The 20407-nt window shown below is 39.3% G+C and overlaps 1 protein-coding gene across 4 annotated transcripts in view; it reads left to right on the plus strand.

Moving 5' to 3' along the window:
- The first annotated feature begins 679 nt into the window (after positions 1–679).
- LOC139474389 (uncharacterized) overlaps positions 680–20407 on the plus strand; it is an 84838-nt gene continuing 65110 nt past the window's right edge. For all 4 annotated transcript variants that reach the window (XM_071257375.1, XM_071257376.1, XM_071257378.1 and 1 more), the window contains exons 1-2: positions 680–765; positions 1768–2287. In XM_071257375.1, coding sequence (XP_071113476.1) covers positions 1847–2287 — 441 coding nt within the window. In that variant the 5' untranslated portion in view covers positions 680–765; positions 1768–1846. The remainder of the gene's footprint in view (positions 766–1767; positions 2288–20407) is intronic.

Genomic DNA, 20407 nt, shown 5'->3' on the forward strand with positions numbered 1-20407 from the left:
ACCCCTTTCCCCTCCGAAATGTTTGCAAAACGAATATATTTCTTAAACGTTTTTTACTTATAAGCAGCAGAAATTCTGCATTTGTACACAATTCAAAATCAACATACCGTTTAAGTTAGTATCAACAAAATCGGTAAATACACTATCGTGTCACTGGATTGTCTGGTTTGTTTACAGGCCGCCGTCGCCTGGCAGGGGTACTGCTGTAGGGCGTCAGACAATAAATACTTACCTTTTATGCTAATTTGTGGGAATGGCGGGTGCTACCGGTGGGGCATGACATACTTACCCCTTTTCGCGAACAACCCGGTGTCATCACTCATTTTCAGTGGTCCACTAATTTTCACAGCTATATAGCCCTTCACGCCAAAATGGAATCTGTTCGGCGGATAAGCTTGAGTGGTTATTCACCTGCATTGGCAATTTATAGCCAATCACTAATCACGTGTATTGGAAAGAAAAGTTTTAGTAAAGCTATATAAATCAGGTCCGTGCAGTTTAAAGTAATATGGATCTGGGGATATTAATAAATCAACGTCTATACACTTTCAATGAGCAAATAATGGTCGTAATAAATATTCGGCAATGTGTGCCAGTAAGATTAGCAACTGACATATCGACTGTCTTCCCTTCCCTCGCGTGCGATATTGTCAGGCCAAGTGCGCATGCGTGTGGAGAAAGCGTGCCTGCCAACGGAAGAAAATTATCCGAGAAGAAATGATCAGTGAAAAGATGGTCTGCTCATGTGCGTGGCTTTGTGAAAAGGTTGGTGGTGTTTGAAATTATTCAAATCTATATTCAGGATGAAAATTAGTCACTACTTTTGTAGGAATCACTCTTGAGATTGTTTCAGGCAGTGCACGCTTGGGCGGTCGCGATAGGTCACTACGTGCAGAACTGGACGGTGCCATGAGTTTATGTGGTGAATGAAGCGCAGTTGTGAACGATATCCATATATCTAGTATTCAACGTTTGTGAACAATATAACCTTTTATTTAATGTGATTGTGAGAGGGACATTTGGACATTGTTATTATTTAAGTAACACTTGAATCAGGTGGGCTGTCTAATATTTACAGACCGCATCCTGAGTGTTTACAGCTGAAAGAGTTTGTTTACTGCCGTGTATGTGTGGTCTAACACGCGTCAAATGAGTTTTTTTTATGAAAGAGTTACTACTACTATTACTACTTCATACATATGACAAATGCTAGTAATAATAATTATGATTATGGTAACTTATAAACATATAGCAACGTTGTTTCATTTTGAAATGCTTTATATCTTAGTAGTCTGTGATAAATATTAATAAAAGTCTGTTTTTTTAATATGTTTAACAAAGTAGAGAAGATACAACACTTGATTGTTGGAATTATTTTATTATGATAAGATTATGATTTCGATCTTATGATTTAACTCAAGCACAGATGTTCATAGTGACAGTAGACATTAAACATATTATATGCAATTACCCCTTTTACAATTGTCTCTGAAAAGTAAACAAAATGATAAAGAATCTAAATGCCACACATGCCATATGTTGATAGCAAACCTATCATTACACATGTATATACATGGGCATTAAGCAACCATTTACTGAACCATCCAAGATCTGCGGAATAATTTCAAACTGTTATAAGAAACATCATAAACAAGACTTGTCAGGGCATACACTTTTTAGTACAGCTGTGTGCGTACAAACACACCTTTTACTTTTTTACTGAGTCTGGTGTTTATGCCTCATCTGTTACTTACTTTGACTTTTCAGATGGGAACAATACATAAAACCCAATGAAGAACAAGAAGAATTTGACAACAGCCAACCTAACCCAAACTTGGCTCAAGTCATGGACATCATGAATGTAAGAGCTCCAAGACTAGGAATCTCTCAACATGAGCAGAAGATCCCCAGGACCTCGGAAGTCCTGGCGTCGAGTCCCCAGGGGGACAGTATGTTGTCCTCCATGTCGGTCATGGATCATGATGGACAAACAGATGGACAGATGGACGACCAGGGGACACATGTTTCTGGGCTGGTTAACAAACACTATGATACACACATGTGCGATGATATTTATGCAGATTCTAGAGGGTCGGAAGGTGGAATGTCTGAATCTAAAGATTCTGGATATGGAATGAGACTGGAAAAAAATGAACTGAGATCACCTCGAGCTTCAAATAAGAAGAAAATTCTTCAGAATTCCCAGGCAAGCATGTATTTGCCTAAGATCCCTGGGCGAAGACATTCAAAATCAGGACAGGGCATGAAATTGAAAGCATCCAAGAAGGTAAAGCTTTTTTGTCACTAAGATACGTATTAAGTAGTTTTTTTGTTTGTGGATGAGTCACTTCTTGGACATGCAGGACATTCATGTTGTCACAAAAATGGGGTAAAGTAAGTGAGTTGATTGGAATCACGTCAACCCTGGGGCATTGATGTAGGGAAGCATTACAATGTTTACTTTCTTCTGAGTGACTTGTTCCTTCCAAGTGGTTGATTATTTTCATTGCTCTTGTGCAGGTCTATAGCAACATGTCAAATGAACATCATGTTGTCAAGTATTTTCAACATGATGTAAACGTTTTGTCTACAGTTTCGGACAAAAAAGGAAAATTACATAAAAAATGAACTCCCTGCAAGTCGGAATAATGGATATATATATGTGTCGTGAATTAAGTTTAAAATATGTTCTAATCCAGAGAAAACATATATATATATATATGGGAAACTTAAGTATTACTGCCAAGTTTTTCTGCTTGAATTAAGTTGATGTCAATGAAAAAACTTCTTTTCCTACAATTTTGTGAAGTAGACTGTACGACTTCACACCCATATTTTGAAACATTCTCATCATGATCATATTATTGTAATGATGACTGATGTGTAAAAATTACACACTGTCATTTTAGGTTGGTGTTGCGAAAGAATGCTAAATGGTGATGTGTGAACAGATTATTGTGTGCAGAGTCGCGTCCCTTAGATTATATAAACCCATAATATTCCACAGTGGGGATTGCGGTTCAGAATTGTACTCCATGCTATATACTGTAGTAAGGACAGTGTGGTCTGGCTCGGTGAGTGTGCTGATTGCATGATTGTTTATCTTGTTTAGTCAAGTCAGACTCATGTTTTTAGGGGGGTGGCTGTATGATTTAGTTGAAATATAAATTGCTAACTGTGACATAAAATAACATTCATTCGCCCATGGGGTTCCACTATGAAATAGTATTATCTGGTAACATGAGTAAGACCTGCATCCTTTTGGCCAGTGTGGGTTCCCCCCCCGCATCATGCTGATAAGATATATAGTAACTGTCAGTTAAAGTGGTGTAAATCCAACTCGCTCAGTCACTCATTGAGCAAGAACATCTCAAACAAAGTTGACACTGTCGTCGGTGAGGCTGTTGTAGTTAGCACTGAGTCAGACAGAACATACTGATCCCCTACTTTATCCCCTGGGCCCACTAGCACAAAGCGATCTTCGTGCTAAGATGATTGTAACTCCCATACTCTAACATACGCTTACGATAGTCTTAGTGCTAAGATCACTTTGTGCAAGTGGGCCCTGATCAGTATCTGTAGGTCCCACTGCCGGGCTGCCCATTGTGTGGCCTATATGCGCTTCATTTGTCACATGACATTGTTGCTCCATATTGTCAGTGGAGTGATAACTGCTTTGTGTTGTATTATACTGTAACAGTGTATCCTGAGCACATGTAAGTGCTAGTTAGAGGTTCAGGGAGAGGCTATTGTCCTGGTCGGAGAGGATATAATCCATGACCCTGTATTTGTGTGGAAGTGAACTGGCTACCAATGGTGTGTGACAGCAAAACAGTCATGACAAGGATCATGATAATATATCAGAATATACCAAGCTTCAATATTCTCACTCACAATATATTACAACATTCACCTTGTTATACAGTGGTAATACATAGGGGTGTAATGATTCATCGTATGTATGCCATGCTGGAGAACCAATAGCGTACAAGCTGGGATTCATCTTGTTATATAGTGGTAATACATAGGGGTGTAATGATTCATCGTATGTATGCCATGCTGGAGAACCAATAGCGTACAAGCTGGGATTCACCTTGTTATACAGTGGTAATACATAGGGGTGTAATGATTCATCGTATGTATGCCATGCTGGAGAACCAATAGCGTACAAGCTGGGATTCACCTTGTTATACAGTGGTAATACATAGGGGTGTAATGATTCATCGTATGTATGCCATGCTGGAGAACCAATAGCGTACAAGCTGGGATTCACCTTGTTATACAGTGGTAATACATAGGGGTGTAATGATTCATCGTATGTATGCCATGCTGGAGAACCAATAGCGTACAAGCTGGGATTCACCTTGTTATACAGTGGTAATACATAGGGGTGTAATGATTCATCGTATGTATGCCATGCTGGAGAACCAATAGCGTACAAGCTGGGATTCACCTTGTTATACAGTGGTAATACATAGGGGTGTAATGATTCATCGTATGTATGCCATGCTGGAGAACCAATAGCGTACAAGCTGGGATTCACCTTGTTATACAGTGGTAATACATAGGGGTGTAATGATTCATCGTATGTATGCCATGCTGGAGAACCAATAGCGTACAAGCTGGGATTCACCTTGTTATACAGTGGTAATACATAGGGGTGTAATGATTCATCGTATGTATGCCATGCTGGAGAACCAATAGCGTACAAGCTGGGATTCACCTTGTTATACAGTGGTAATACATAGGGGTGTAATGATTCATCGTATGTATGCCATGCTGGAGAACCAATAGCGTACAAGCTGGGATTCACCTTGTTATACAGTGGTAATACATAGGGGTGTAATGATTCATCGTATGTATGCCATGCTGGAGAACCAATAGCGTACAAGCTGGGATTCACCTTGTTATACAGTGGTAATACATAGGGGTGTAATGATTCATCGTATGTATGCCATGCTGGAGAACCAATAGCGTACAAGCTGGGATTCACCTTGTTATACAGTGGTAATACATAGGGGTGTAATGATTCATCGTATGTATGCCATGCTGGAGAACCAATAGCGTACAAGCTGGGATTCACCTTGTTATACAGTGGTAATACATAGGGGTGTAATGATTCATCGTATGTATGCCATGCTGGAGAACCAATAGCGTACAAGCTGGGATTCACCTTGTTATACAGTGGTAATACATAGGGGTGTAATGATTCATCGTATGTATGCCATGCTGGAGAACCAATAGCGTACAAGCTGGGATTCACCTTGTTATACAGTGGTAATACATAGGGGTGTAATGATTCATCGTATGTATGCCATGCTGGAGAACCAATAGCGTACAAGCTGGGATTCACCTTGTTATACAGTGGTAATACATAGGGGTGTAATGATTCATCGTATGTATGCCATGCTGGAGAACCAATAGCGTACAAGCTGGGATTCACCTTGTTATACAGTGGTAATACATAGGGGTGTAATGATTCATCGTATGTATGCCATGCTGGAGAACCAATAGCGTACAAGCTGGGATTCACCTTGTTATACAGTGGTAATACATAGGGGTGTAATGATTCATCGTATGTATGCCATGCTGGAGAACCAATAGCGTACAAGCTGGGATTCACCTTGTTATACAGTGGTAATACATAGGGGTGTAATGATTCATCGTATGTATGCCATGCTGGAGAACCAATAGCGTACAAGCTGGGATTCACCTTGTTATACAGTGGTAATACATAGGGGTGTAATGATTCATCGTATGTATGCCATGCTGGAGAACCAATAGCGTACAAGCTGGGATTCACCTTGTTATACAGTGGTAATACATAGGGGTGTAATGATTCATCGTATGTATGCCATGCTGGAGAACCAATAGCGTACAAGCTGGGATTCACCTTGTTATACAGTGGTAATACATAGGGGTGTAATGATTCATCGTATGTATGCCATGCTGGAGAACCAATAGCGTACAAGCTGGGATTCACCTTGTTATACAGTGGTAATACATAGGGGTGTAATGATTCATCGTATGTATGCCATGCTGGAGAACCAATAGCGTACAAGCTGGGATTCACCTTGTTATACAGTGGTAATACATAGGGGTGTAATGATTCATCGTATGTATGCCATGCTGGAGAACCAATAGCGTACAAGCTGGGATTCACCTTGTTATACAGTGGTAATACATAGGGGTGTAATGATTCATCGTATGTATGCCATGCTGGAGAACCAATAGCGTACAAGCTGGGATTCACCTTGTTATACAGTGGTAATACATAGGGGTGTAATGATTCATCGTATGTATGCCATGCTGGAGAACCAATAGCGTACAAGCTGGGATTCACCTTGTTATACAGTGGTAATACATAGGGGTGTAATGATTCATCGTATGTATGCCATGCTGGAGAACCAATAGCGTACAAGCTGGGATTCACCTTGTTATACAGTGGTAATACATAGGGGTGTAATGATTCATCGTATGTATGCCATGCTGGAGAACCAATAGCGTACAAGCTGGGATTCACCTTGTTATACAGTGGTAATACATAGGGGTGTAATGATTCATCGTATGTATGCCATGCTGGAGAACCAATAGCGTACAAGCTGGGATTCACCTTGTTATACAGTGGTAATACATAGGGGTGTAATGATTCATCGTATGTATGCCATGCTGGAGAACCAATAGCGTACAAGCTGGGATTCACCTTGTTATACAGTGGTAATACATAGGGGTGTAATGATTCATCGTATGTATGCCATGCTGGAGAACCAATAGCGTACAAGCTGGGATTCACCTTGTTATACAGTGGTAATACATAGGGGTGTAATGATTCATCGTATGTATGCCATGCTGGAGAACCAATAGCGTACAAGCTGGGATTCACCTTGTTATACAGTGGTAATACATAGGGGTGTAATGATTCATCGTATGTATGCCATGCTGGAGAACCAATAGCGTACAAGCTGGGATTCACCTTGTTATACAGTGGTAATACATAGGGGTGTAATGATTCATCGTATGTATGCCATGCTGGAGAACCAATAGCGTACAAGCTGGGATTCACCTTGTTATACAGTGGTAATACATAGGGGTGTAATGATTCATCGTATGTATGCCATGCTGGAGAACCAATAGCGTACAAGCTGGGATTCACCTTGTTATACAGTGGTAATACATAGGGGTGTAATGATTCATCGTATGTATGCCATGCTGGAGAACCAATAGCGTACAAGCTGGGATTCACCTTGTTATACAGTGGTAATACATAGGGGTGTAATGATTCATCGTATGTATGCCATGCTGGAGAACCAATAGCGTACAAGCTGGGATTCACCTTGTTATACAGTGGTAATACATAGGGGTGTAATGATTCATCGTATGTATGCCATGCTGGAGAACCAATAGCGTACAAGCTGGGATTCACCTTGTTATACAGTGGTAATACATAGGGGTGTAATGATTCATCGTATGTATGCCATGCTGGAGAACCAATAGCGTACAAGCTGGGATTCACCTTGTTATACAGTGGTAATACATAGGGGTGTAATGATTCATCGTATGTATGCCATGCTGGAGAACCAATAGCGTACAAGCTGGGATTCACCTTGTTATACAGTGGTAATACATAGGGGTGTAATGATTCATCGTATGTATGCCATGCTGGAGAACCAATAGCGTACAAGCTGGGATTCACCTTGTTATACAGTGGTAATACATAGGGGTGTAATGATTCATCGTATGTATGCCATGCTGGAGAACCAATAGCGTACAAGCTGGGATTCACCTTGTTATACAGTGGTAATACATAGGGGTGTAATGATTCATCGTATGTATGCCATGCTGGAGAACCAATAGCGTACAAGCTGGGATTCACCTTGTTATACAGTGGTAATACATAGGGGTGTAATGATTCATCGTATGTATGCCATGCTGGAGAACCAATAGCGTACAAGCTGGGATTCACCTTGTTATACAGTGGTAATACATAGGGGTGTAATGATTCATCGTATGTATGCCATGCTGGAGAACCAATAGCGTACAAGCTGGGATTCACCTTGTTATACAGTGGTAATACATAGGGGTGTAATGATTCATCGTATGTATGCCATGCTGGAGAACCAATAGCGTACAAGCTGGGATTCACCTTGTTATACAGTGGTAATACATAGGGGTGTAATGATTCATCGTATGTATGCCATGCTGGAGAACCAATAGCGTACAAGCTGGGATTCACCTTGTTATACAGTGGTAATACATAGGGGTGTAATGATTCATCGTATGTATGCCATGCTGGAGAACCAATAGCGTACAAGCTGGGATTCACCTTGTTATACAGTGGTAATACATAGGGGTGTAATGATTCATCGTATGTATGCCATGCTGGAGAACCAATAGCGTACAAGCTGGGATTCACCTTGTTATACAGTGGTAATACATAGGGGTGTAATGATTCATCGTATGTATGCCATGCTGGAGAACCAATAGCGTACAAGCTGGGATTCACCTTGTTATACAGTGGTAATACATAGGGGTGTAATGATTCATCGTATGTATGCCATGCTGGAGAACCAATAGCGTACAAGCTGGGATTCACCTTGTTATACAGTGGTAATACATAGGGGTGTAATGATTCATCGTATGTATGCCATGCTGGAGAACCAATAGCGTACAAGCTGGGATTCACCTTGTTATACAGTGGTAATACATAGGGGTGTAATGATTCATCGTATGTATGCCATGCTGGAGAACCAATAGCGTACAAGCTGGGATTCACCTTGTTATACAGTGGTAATACATAGGGGTGTAATGATTCATCGTATGTATGCCATGCTGGAGAACCAATAGCGTACAAGCTGGGATTCACCTTGTTCTACAGTGGTAATACATAGGGGTGTAATGATTCATCGTATGTATGCCATGCTGGAGAACCAATAGCGTACAAGCTGGGATTCACCTTGTTATACAGTGGTAATACATAGGGGTGTAATGATTCATCGTATGTATGCCATGCTGGAGAACCAATAGCGTACAAGCTGGGATTCACCTTGTTATACAGTGGTAATACATAGGGGTGTAATGATTCATCGTATGTATGCCATGCTGGAGAACCAATAGCGTACAAGCTGGGATTCACCTTGTTATACAGTGGTAATACATAGGGGTGTAATGATTCATCGTATGTATGCCATGCTGGAGAACCAATAGCGTACAAGCTGGGATTCACCTTGTTATACAGTGGTAATACATAGGGGTGTAATGATTCATCGTATGTATGCCATGCTGGAGAACCAATAGCGTACAAGCTGGGATTCACCTTGTTATACAGTGGTAATACATAGGGGTGTAATGATTCATCGTATGTATGCCATGCTGGAGAACCAATAGCGTACAAGCTGGGATTCACCTTGTTATACAGTGGTAATACATAGGGGTGTAATGATTCATCGTATGTATGCCATGCTGGAGAACCAATAGCGTACAAGCTGGGATTCACCTTGTTATACAGTGGTAATACATAGGGGTGTAATGATTCATCGTATGTATGCCATGCTGGAGAACCAATAGCGTACAAGCTGGGATTCACCTTGTTATACAGTGGTAATACATAGGGGTGTAATGATTCATCGTATGTATGCCATGCTGGAGAACCAATAGCGTACAAGCTGGGATTCACCTTGTTATACAGTGGTAATACATAGGGGTGTAATGATTCATCGTATGTATGCCATGCTGGAGAACCAATAGCGTACAAGCTGGGATTCACCTTGTTATACAGTGGTAATACATAGGGGTGTAATGATTCATCGTATGTATGCCATGCTGGAGAACCAATAGCGTACAAGCTGGGATTCACCTTGTTATACAGTGGTAATACATAGGGGTGTAATGATTCATCGTATGTATGCCATGCTGGAGAACCAATAGCGTACAAGCTGGGATTCACCTTGTTATACAGTGGTAATACATAGGGGTGTAATGATTCATCGTATGTATGCCATGCTGGAGAACCAATAGCGTACAAGCTGGGATTCACCTTGTTATACAGTGGTAATACATAGGGGTGTAATGATTCATCGTATGTATGCCATGCTGGAGAACCAATAGCGTACAAGCTGGGATTCACCTTGTTCTTCTGAAGCTTCAGATTCAGATCCTGAAATCCACTTTGTTTTTTAATTAGTACCAGTATTGGCCATACATATATATTATGCTGTGATACATATTATTGGATTTCTTGGATTTTTTAAACATATTTTAAAAATGATTCGGCATTAGTATCTTTTGATACTGGTTTCTTCCTCTGTCGGCAATAATCCGCCATAAGAAAACCTGAATTTTTTGTGGTGTTCGGCTTCATCATTTTCGATTGATTGCAGTACATATATACATATATAATCATTTTAAAATAAAGTAGAATAGATATTAGGATTTAGCATATACAGCTTAAGTTTCTCTGCAGGATAAAGCCAAGGTATCTGTTGGGATCATTTGTGGACAAATATGCAACTATAGAAGACCTGGTAGCTACTAATTTCAATGTTAACATACAAATATGGCATCGCCCTTGTCTGTAGCGATTAAGTCAAAAATGACATTTGGGGAGGGAGAAGCTGAGGTCTTTCGCAATTATAGACAATTTTGGAGATATAAATTGTGAAGACATTTAGGGAGGAGGGTTGGGATATCAATTCCCATAAGGGTGCTCGGTTAGACGTGTGCAGCTTGGAGTGTTTTCCTGATTGAAATAAAGTTGGATTTTTTCCGAAATACGCTCGAATGTTTACCTTCTTTCGTTTTGTCGCTGTGCGGGGCATCTCACTGCACTTTGTTATCCTGTTGTGAAACTTTATGACAGGCCAGGCAGACTCTAAACAAACGTGACATGGACCACAGTAGCTCCCCTCTGATAAAGGCAGAGCTCGAGATAAGCTGCACATTTGCGTAAAATATGCATGAAATAAACTGAAATATGCAGAGAAATCAAATCCCAGCGTATCTATAATTACGCTTTTGAAATATAATTAATGTGTATATTATAACCATTTGATAAAATGATTGTGTATCAGCTGATTGCCATATTCACTTACCAACAGTTACATTCGGAAAAGCTTCTGCAACAAACATACTGATAGATGCCAGTTGAAAAGCACATCGTGTCTAGTCAATATACATGTTGTATCTTAAGTAGTCGCTGATTGGTGATTTAAGAACTATACAAATGAACACACAAACAATGGCTTCCCGGAGAGGGAGCCCCAAGTAGACGCAGATGCAGTATATTACTATTCACATAGTTTTAAATGATTTACAGGGATTGTTACAAAACAACTTTTAAGTTAAATACCCACTTGTGAAGAAACAGCGGGTAGGTAAATACCTATGTTTTTAAATACCCTCTAAATCTTGTGGATACCCAATCAAAATCAAACCCCTGGGTAAAATGCCCAAAGCTTATCTATAGCTCTGTAAAGGCAATTACTTGAGCAGGGAGACTAATGGATTGCAGCAAAAGGTAATGACTGACAAATTATCTGTAGGCAATGTTACTTTTGGTTATATGGTAGCTTCATTTGTGTCAAACTCACAGTCCTGTCTTATCAATAGTTTAACCCGAATGTGTCGAACTGGATGTGAAAAATTCAATTTATAGCCCCAAGCGATAAAATAAAAAGGTTGAAACTTACCCCGATATGTTGATCCCAAAATTGATAATCCAGTTATATGAAGAAAATGCATTTAGATGTAGAATGATTCTTTTTTATTTAGTATTCCATAATATATTCTAACAGAACATGCAAGATGAGGTATGTTTGTTTCCTAATGGCAAAGTCAGACTGTAATAAGGCCAAGGCAACGGGTTCCACTGTATTGTATCATGACATTGAGGATACGGTTAATGTAACAAAACCCTTAAGCAAATGTTAAGGTATCAGCAAATGCTAAATAAGTCATTCATGATATTTAATTGCATGTTATTTCTAACAAGTATTATAATGGGTAGTTACCGGTACTAATTGTGACAGATAACTGCTAGGTTGCACCAAATGTATATCCAATGACCAACCGAGCCCCACCAGTTGTAGCACATATTAACATGATCGAGTGGGCACATTTAATGTGACACTATGTGTGAAACTAAAGACATTTCTTGTGTTGATACTTTTCGAATTAACATCTATGACACAAACAAATATTATGAAGCAAGTAACAGCTATTGAACCACAGTCATTTATATGCTCTAACACCATATTTGTGTGTGATCATGGCAGACACAATGTCTTTGGTGTTTGATGATCACAGACACAATGTTCACTGTTTGATCATCACAGACACAATGTTCACTGTTTGATCATCACAGACACAATGTTCAGTGTTTGATCATCACAGGCACAATGTTCAGTGTTTGATCATCACAGACACAATGTTCACTGTTTGATCATAACAGACACAATGTTCAGTGTTTGATCATCAAAGACACAATGTTCACTGTTTGATCATCACAGACACAATGTTCAGTGTTTGATCATCACAGACACAATGTCTTTAGTGTTTGATCACCACAGACACAATGTTCAGTGTTTGATCATCACAGACACAATGTTCACTGTTTGATCATCAAAGACACATTGTTCACTGTTTGATCATCACAGACACAATGTTCAGTGTTTGATCATCAAAGACACAATGTCTTTAGTGTTTGATCACCACAGACACAATGTTCAGTGTTTAATCATCACAGACACAATGATCAGTGTTTGATCATCACAGACACAATGTTCACTGTTTGATCATCAAAGACACATTGTTCACTGTTTGATCATCACAGACACAATGTTCACTGTTTGATCATCACAGACACAATGTTCACTGTTTGATCATCACAGTCACAATGTTCACTGTTTGATCATCACAGTCACAATATACCTGTGAAGATCCGTGTTTGTCGTAAGAGGTGACAGACAGGATCGGGTGGTCTGGCTTGCTGCCTTGGTTGATGTATGTCATCGTATCCCAATTACATAGATTGATGCTCATGATGTCAATCACTGAATTGTCTAGTCCAGACTTGATTATTTACAGATGGAATGTTGCTGAGTGCAGCGTTAAACAACAAACAAACACAGACACAGTACCTTCAGTGTTTGATCGTGACATACAAAATGGTTAGTGTTCCATGTACCCAAGGAAGTATTGGTTTGTTCTGTTCCAATCAGACTTTATAAGTGATACATGTGTAATGAAGTCTTAGCAGGTTGCCAGGGCACATTCATGTGGCACACAATGTCTCCATGCAGGATCACAGCTGACAGGCACTGCTCAGACCTCCTCATTCAGGACATAAATATATCTGCCAGTGCATCAAGTTTATTAACAACCTAATTTTGATAACTGATGATAGATCTCTTGGAGATGTCTGTTTCTTTTCATGGACAGGAATACACAGGAGAATCTAGTGTCGAGCTCTGAAGGGAGAATAAAAACACTCCATATGTTTGTGTGTGGGCAAAACACACCAGCACCTCTACACCAGCTGACATAATACAGTTTAATATCTGGCCGCGCACAGGAGAGTGAATGTGTGGTCTCAGGCTGCAGTAATAGGCCTGGTAATAGGCTCAGGTTATTGGCCCAGATTGTCTGCAATGCTTATTGTATTTGTATTGCTTATAAATACCTTCTGACTAGACATGGCAGCGTTCGAAATGATTAATGCCATTGTGCCCAAGGTACACCTAAAACTGTAATGGCACCATGAATTCCTTTCCTGCGTGCCCCTTTTGCACACTTAATTTATCAATGAAAGTAACTGATGAGTATTTTTGTTGATAATCATGACTCGTATGTAAAAATATTTTTTTTAAATATGTCCTTTCTGGAAAACGATTATCAACATGACTGAACTCTTTCAACACCGAGTCCCCTGACACTGCAGGCCGGTACACAAGCCAAGCTACACGTCAACATAGTATTTAACTTTTTGAACCTACCAGTAGGGGAATACATCATAATTGGCTATCCTTTCACACCAGTAGGGGAATACATCATAATTGGCTATCCTTTCACACCAGTAGGGGAATACATCATAATTGGCTATCCTTTCGCACCAGAAGGGGAATACATCATAATTGGCTATCCTTTTGCACCAGTAGGGGAATACATCATAATTGGCTATCCTTTCACACCAGTAGGGGAATACATCATAATTGGCTATCCTTTCACACCAGTAGGGGAATACATCATAATTGGCTATCCTTTCACACCAGAAGGGGAATACATCATAATTGGCTATCCTTTCACACCAGAAGGGGAATACATCATATTTGGCTATCCTTTCACACCAGAAAGGGAATACATCATAATTGGCTATCCTTTCACACCAGAAGGGGAATACATCATATTTGGCTATCCTTTCACACCAGTAGGGGAATACATCGTGGTTGGCTATCCTTTCACACCAGTAGGGGAACACATCATAATTGGCTATCCTTTCACACCAGAAGGGGAATACATCATAATTGGCTATCCTTTCACACCAGAAGGGGAATACATCATATTTGGCTATCCCGTCACACCAGTAGGGGAATACATCGTGGTTGGCTATCCTTTCACACCAGTAGGGGAATACATCATAATTGGCTATCCTTTCACACCAGTAGGGGAATACATCATAATTGGCTATCTTTTCACACCAGAAGGGGAATACATCATAATTGGCTATCCCTTCATACCAGAAGGGGAATACATCATATTTGGCTATCCTTTCACACCAGTAGGGGAATACATTGTGGTTGGCTATCCTTTCACACCAGTAGGGGAATACATCATAATAGGCTATCCTTTCACACCAGTACTGGAATACATCATAATTGGCTATCCTTTCACACCAGTAGGGGAATACATCATATTTGGCTATCCTTTCACACCAGTAGGGGAATACATCATAATTGGCTATCCTTTCACACCAGTAGGGGAATACATCATAATTGGCTATCCTTTCACACCAGAAGGGGAATACATCATATTTGGCTATCCTTTCACACCAGTAGGGGAATGCATCATAATTGGCTATCCTTTCACACCAGTAGGGGAATACATCATAATTGGCTATCCTTTCACACCAGTAGGGGAATACATCATAATTGGCTATCCTTTCGCACCAGAAGGGGAATACATCATAATTGGCTATCCTTTTGCACCAGTAGGGGAATACATCATAATTGGCTATCCTTTCACACCAGAAGGGGAATACATCATAATTGGCTATCCTTTCACACCAGTAGGGTAGTTTGCCAAAATCGAAAAACAGCATTTATATTCTTATTTTCTTACATTCAGCATGTTCAGAGGAGTTTTATCATAACTTTCTGAGCAATAATGTAAAACTAAATAGTAGAGCATTTTTTCTTTTTGTCCAGTTATGAGAGAAGTCATCTGTGCAAAGGTTGCAGTAGACTGCCTGATAAGTCCCTGTACCTTTTCATTAAATCAATTGTTTTGATGGCAAATGATAATTGAAAGCCTAGAATAAGTCATGGATCTCCTTCCACCAGCCAAACTGTCAGGCTACATGTGTGTATGCTTGTTGGCTGTCTGCCTCACAGTCCCTGAAAGTTGGCGGGGGATATAGAAACCGGCTCATAAACCATTCAATATTTTTTCTTCAAACTTTGCAGGTCTTTCAGGTACATGCTGAACTGGTGCCTTTTGCTATTTAGAAATTTTAGAAATTTTTATTTTTTACGTTTCCATGGCAACAAGATGGACTTAGGTTCCAAACCCTTCATTTTTTTACAATTTCACTGACAAGTTCCACCTCGGTTAAAAAAGGTTAGGGTTATTTTAGATTTAATTATGTCATAAATTCTGCAACAGGGGCGGGGGATATAGCCACGTTAGTGGCAAACTCTTGTTTACCCTTCCACCCAGCATTTAGTGTAATGTGACCGCCTCCCTGGTCTAGTTACAGCTACAGCATCTGCCCAGAGAACGGACCTCTGATCTAAACTCCTGACCTGTCCGTGTCATACCAAAAGATGTTATACAATGATACTTGTTGTTACCCTGCCTGGCGCCCGGCATTAAGGGGCTATAATAAGGACTAGTTGGCTCAGAGTCAGTATACTGTTTCTGAGTGAGGTATTCATGTTAAACTGTTGGATGGTATCAGAGAGGGATTGGACTATAAAATCGGCATCAGTCCAGACTAGTACAAGCAGCCACACACATACGTGTATGCACATTGCTATATAAGTGCAATAATCTTGGACGTGACAGTAAACCCCATTTCACTTCACCTCACCTTACCTTAGTGTAATAGTGCATCTTTAAATTAAGCAAGTCTAGATTTTCCACAGGTTCGATCTCACATCTCACTGGGGCTCCTCATTAATTTAAATGGAGTTATTTGTTTCTATCAAAATGACTTATTTCCAGAAACTAGGCATTAGTCTAGCTTGTTGGCTTTGTAGGTACTTTCATGCAGGCACGGATCTGAATAGGCTTTCACTCAAGTGCTGACCTGGCCAATTTGTTTATGGCTTCTTAAACATGTGAAGTGAATATTACGATTATTGGCAGCTGCGTCACTGCTACTTCTAGTATTGTGGTCTGCTACAAGGATATGTATTACCCCTGGATCTGGCATGATTCTACACAGCTCTCTGAAGCCAACCTTCCAAAAACAGGTAAGTACAGTGGTCCCAGTCTGCTCAAGGCCCAATCTTGTTACTGTCAAATATACCAATGGTGTTCAGCCATCACTGTTGCTGCAGTGTGGACTGCCAGTTATCAAGAGGTAAGACTTGTAGTTTTTACATTTTGGAGTCTGAGCTTTTTGTTTTCTTAAATTTACATGATAATCATGGTTGCTGTAAATAACAGTGAATTGGTGCAATCTGCCGAACAGTTCACTCACAATTTTACCGAAATTAATATAAACAATACTGAATGAAAATTAGAACACAAATCTATTAAATATATTACAAATGCAAGTCCAGATATACAGTGAACACTTTTTGTTACCAGATAGTGTACATGGTAACAACATGATTAACTTTAATAATTCAGTACAGATTTGCTGATATGCTATTTCCGATGGCGTGAAGATATGTGTCTGTGGGGAAAATACTGAAATTTATGGGAATCATTGATTACCCCATGGTTTAAGTGAATGTGCAATATCGTGAAGAGCATTATCACGAGGGACAACTGTAATTTCATTTGTAAGTTGGCACAGCTTGTCCTCCATTTTGCACCTCAGCAAGCGAGACTCTGTTCACGGTCATGGTCAGCTGCACACGTCCCTGGCAAAGCAAAACAATTCCTCACCCTTGTTAACCCTTCCTCACCCTTGTTAACCCTTCCTTAAACATTCTCCTAACCACAATCAAACAATGACCATTTCTACTTTTGTACTTTCCTTAGTAAGAGTGGGATTAAAGGATTGAAATACACTTTTATGTCTTTCAACAATGGACATGCCATTTTTACCACAAATTGAATTCACTATTTGGTGAGAAAGCAATGAGCAAAGCATGCTATTTCTTTAATTGTGTTCAGTTTTTGCGCTCATCAATTTCATTACTGTAGTTAGTGTTTAATTATTGAATGTTATGTCAAAATGTTTTAAATGTATTTATTGATATCATTGTTGAGTCCAGGTGAAATTGTTCTGACAGAACTGAAAACAATATTACAATGTAAAAACATATTTTTCGAGCAAATCGGATCAGGTACAAAACACTGCTGAAAATTTGTACAAATGCTTATGAAATATTCTTTCCAGGTCTTAACTTATCATGATTATTTTACTCAACTTCGATAGTTTTCTCAATGTTTTTTTAGCTGTTAAAACTTAAATACATTTTAAGCATGTTAGATTTAATATAATAATATTTATTAATGCTCGGAGCTGAAGTAAAATTCTCCAAATGTTCCTATCTGTATTAATTAATAGTTTAAAAATTTGTTGCAATTACATACATGGATCCTTTGGGAGATTTATCTCTTGCAGCCGTTCAGGATTGCTACTTAATCATGTTAATATCATTTAGTTTATCATTTACTATATTTTTAATATTTGATCTTGAAAAGTTTCTGATGTCGTGTTCACAGAAGTTTTGATATTCTTAAGGGCTTCATCTGTAAACATCTTCATCGCGTGTAGATTCACTACTAATTAGCTGTAAATTGTTAAAGGTGCACTGATCTAAAGCAATTCCCCGGGACTGGTTGTTGCCTTTGTTATTGTTTTTTGCCGTGAGTACCCCGATGATATAGCAGAAACCTAGACTAGTTCGTGACCTGTGCTGCGCAATTCGTAAGCGCATTTGTCACTTTTGATAGTAGAAGGGCGTATGGTCACATTGACCAACAAAATAAAATACAGTTTTGTAAATAATAAGGAAAGGAAGGTATCTTTGTGGGTAGCATCGGTAATGGTGACGAAGTTTTGATAAGTCACTTTCTTGGTAATTGTGCGATTTTTGTTTACACTATTTTGACTTGCAAAACAAAGTAAATATTTCTCCTGAGCATTGGCTATTTTATCGTGTTTTTATTTTTACAGTCAAAATGTGCAAAATTTTCACTTAGGAAATTTATTAAATGCCTGCATATTCAGTTATTTTACAAATTGCCTGAAAAATATGTCCATCTGTATAATTATGCAAATGAATTCCAAACATTTTTATGTTTAATATCATCACCAAGTGACTGAAAATATTATGATGAAAAGCACATATCTTTATTGTTTGGCTTCTAATCCCACATAATAATCTATTGTGATGTTTTTAGGCCCTTTGATTGTCTTACTCAATTTTAGTCAATCTCTAAAAGAAATGGACAGATTTTTCAGTAAAAGTAATTGAAATATTTACACCCTTACAAAGGAAAAGACTTGTGAAAACAACGTCTATCGCGCATCGAAGAATTTCCCAACCAAGACGTAGAGGAACAAGAATGAATCTGTCCAGTGCTACAGCAAATGAAGGAAAACAAAATGCAAATGTCATAATTACAACCTACCAACTTTATGTATATAATTTTAGGCAGCTTCCTTGTTCGAGGAATGTATCCGTGAATATCCACACAAACGAACAATATCCCACATGTCTGCAGCTGTACAAAGAAACTTATTCGATGTCACTTTTCTCTGTAACAATCAAATATTTTATATATATATTTATTGTTTCGGGATATTATAACCAGTGTTCGTTTCTTAGCTGATCACTTCGATTGTTTCATGTGTTTCACATAAGTGTCAAGTCTCAAAGGTCGGCAACTATTTTCATAATGTCAACGGTTCCTAAAAAAATCCATTGAGTTAGATGACAATGAGCAATCGGGGGCACGGGTGGCCCAGTCGTCTAAGGCGCAGCGATTCGCTGTGCAGAGTTGCGTCCCTTGGGCACGCCAGAAACCTATCATTGTGGGTTCAAATCCCGGTTCGCCCCGATTATGTTTCTAGGTTTGTCAGCACCATACTCGTGCTCGTGGGTTTCACGGAAGTGGTAAACGTCTGAGACCTGCATCACTTAGGGCTTTCCTCCCGCATTAAGCTGACACGCCATGATATAACTGGAATACTGTTAAAAGCAGCGTTAAACCCAACTCACTCACTCAATGAACAATTAATCAACATATTATCGGTTAACCCTTTGAACAAAGTATGTTGTTTTTACATCGGCACTTCATGCCATCATATGAGTGTATTCCCTTTGTTTTAGTAAGCCTAGACATGTAAACACACACTTTTGTACATATCCACAGTGCAAGATAACAGTGATTAAACAATCAATGTATTTTCTGTTAATCCTTTGATGATTACCGGTAGGAACGATCTGTTGATTTACAAAAAAGTAAATCAATTGATCATTCATCTCTTGCTGCGCTGCCACGTGCATATTACATAACACACATTTCACCTCACTTCAAACCTGGATTTAGATTGAATAATTACCCCAGACACAATAAATGCCAAATGGGAACCTTTGTCAGGTATTCTGAGTGGTGCTACCACTAATTATACCTGTAATAAGTTCATTAACTGAGCATCAAGTGAATGACGACAAATACACAAGTGTAGGGTTATCCCAGATAACGTGGATGACAACAAGGGAGGAGTAATCGTATTATCGACGCAATCAGAAATCCGAAAGAGCTTTCACTGCATGGATACTTTTTTTTATTATTAAACTATAACAATCAGGGGTATTTCCAAATGACGACATCCGATGAGCTCTGGCGTTCTTTTTGTCTGTTTGTTTAGGCTGAAGAAATTAATTAACATGCGCCCTTTGTCGAAATCTTTATAGATCACGGGTAACCAATCAGTCTTCAAAAATGCAGAAAACAAATGTTGCCTCCAAGTTTATTTGGCTGTCCTTGCAGACGGTAGCCCAGTCTC

This window comes from Haliotis cracherodii, unplaced genomic scaffold (genome assembly GCF_022045235.1).
Source record: "Haliotis cracherodii isolate W230 unplaced genomic scaffold, xgHalCrac1.p SCAF_3, whole genome shotgun sequence".
Classification (NCBI taxonomy): domain Eukaryota; kingdom Metazoa; phylum Mollusca; class Gastropoda; order Lepetellida; family Haliotidae; genus Haliotis; species Haliotis cracherodii.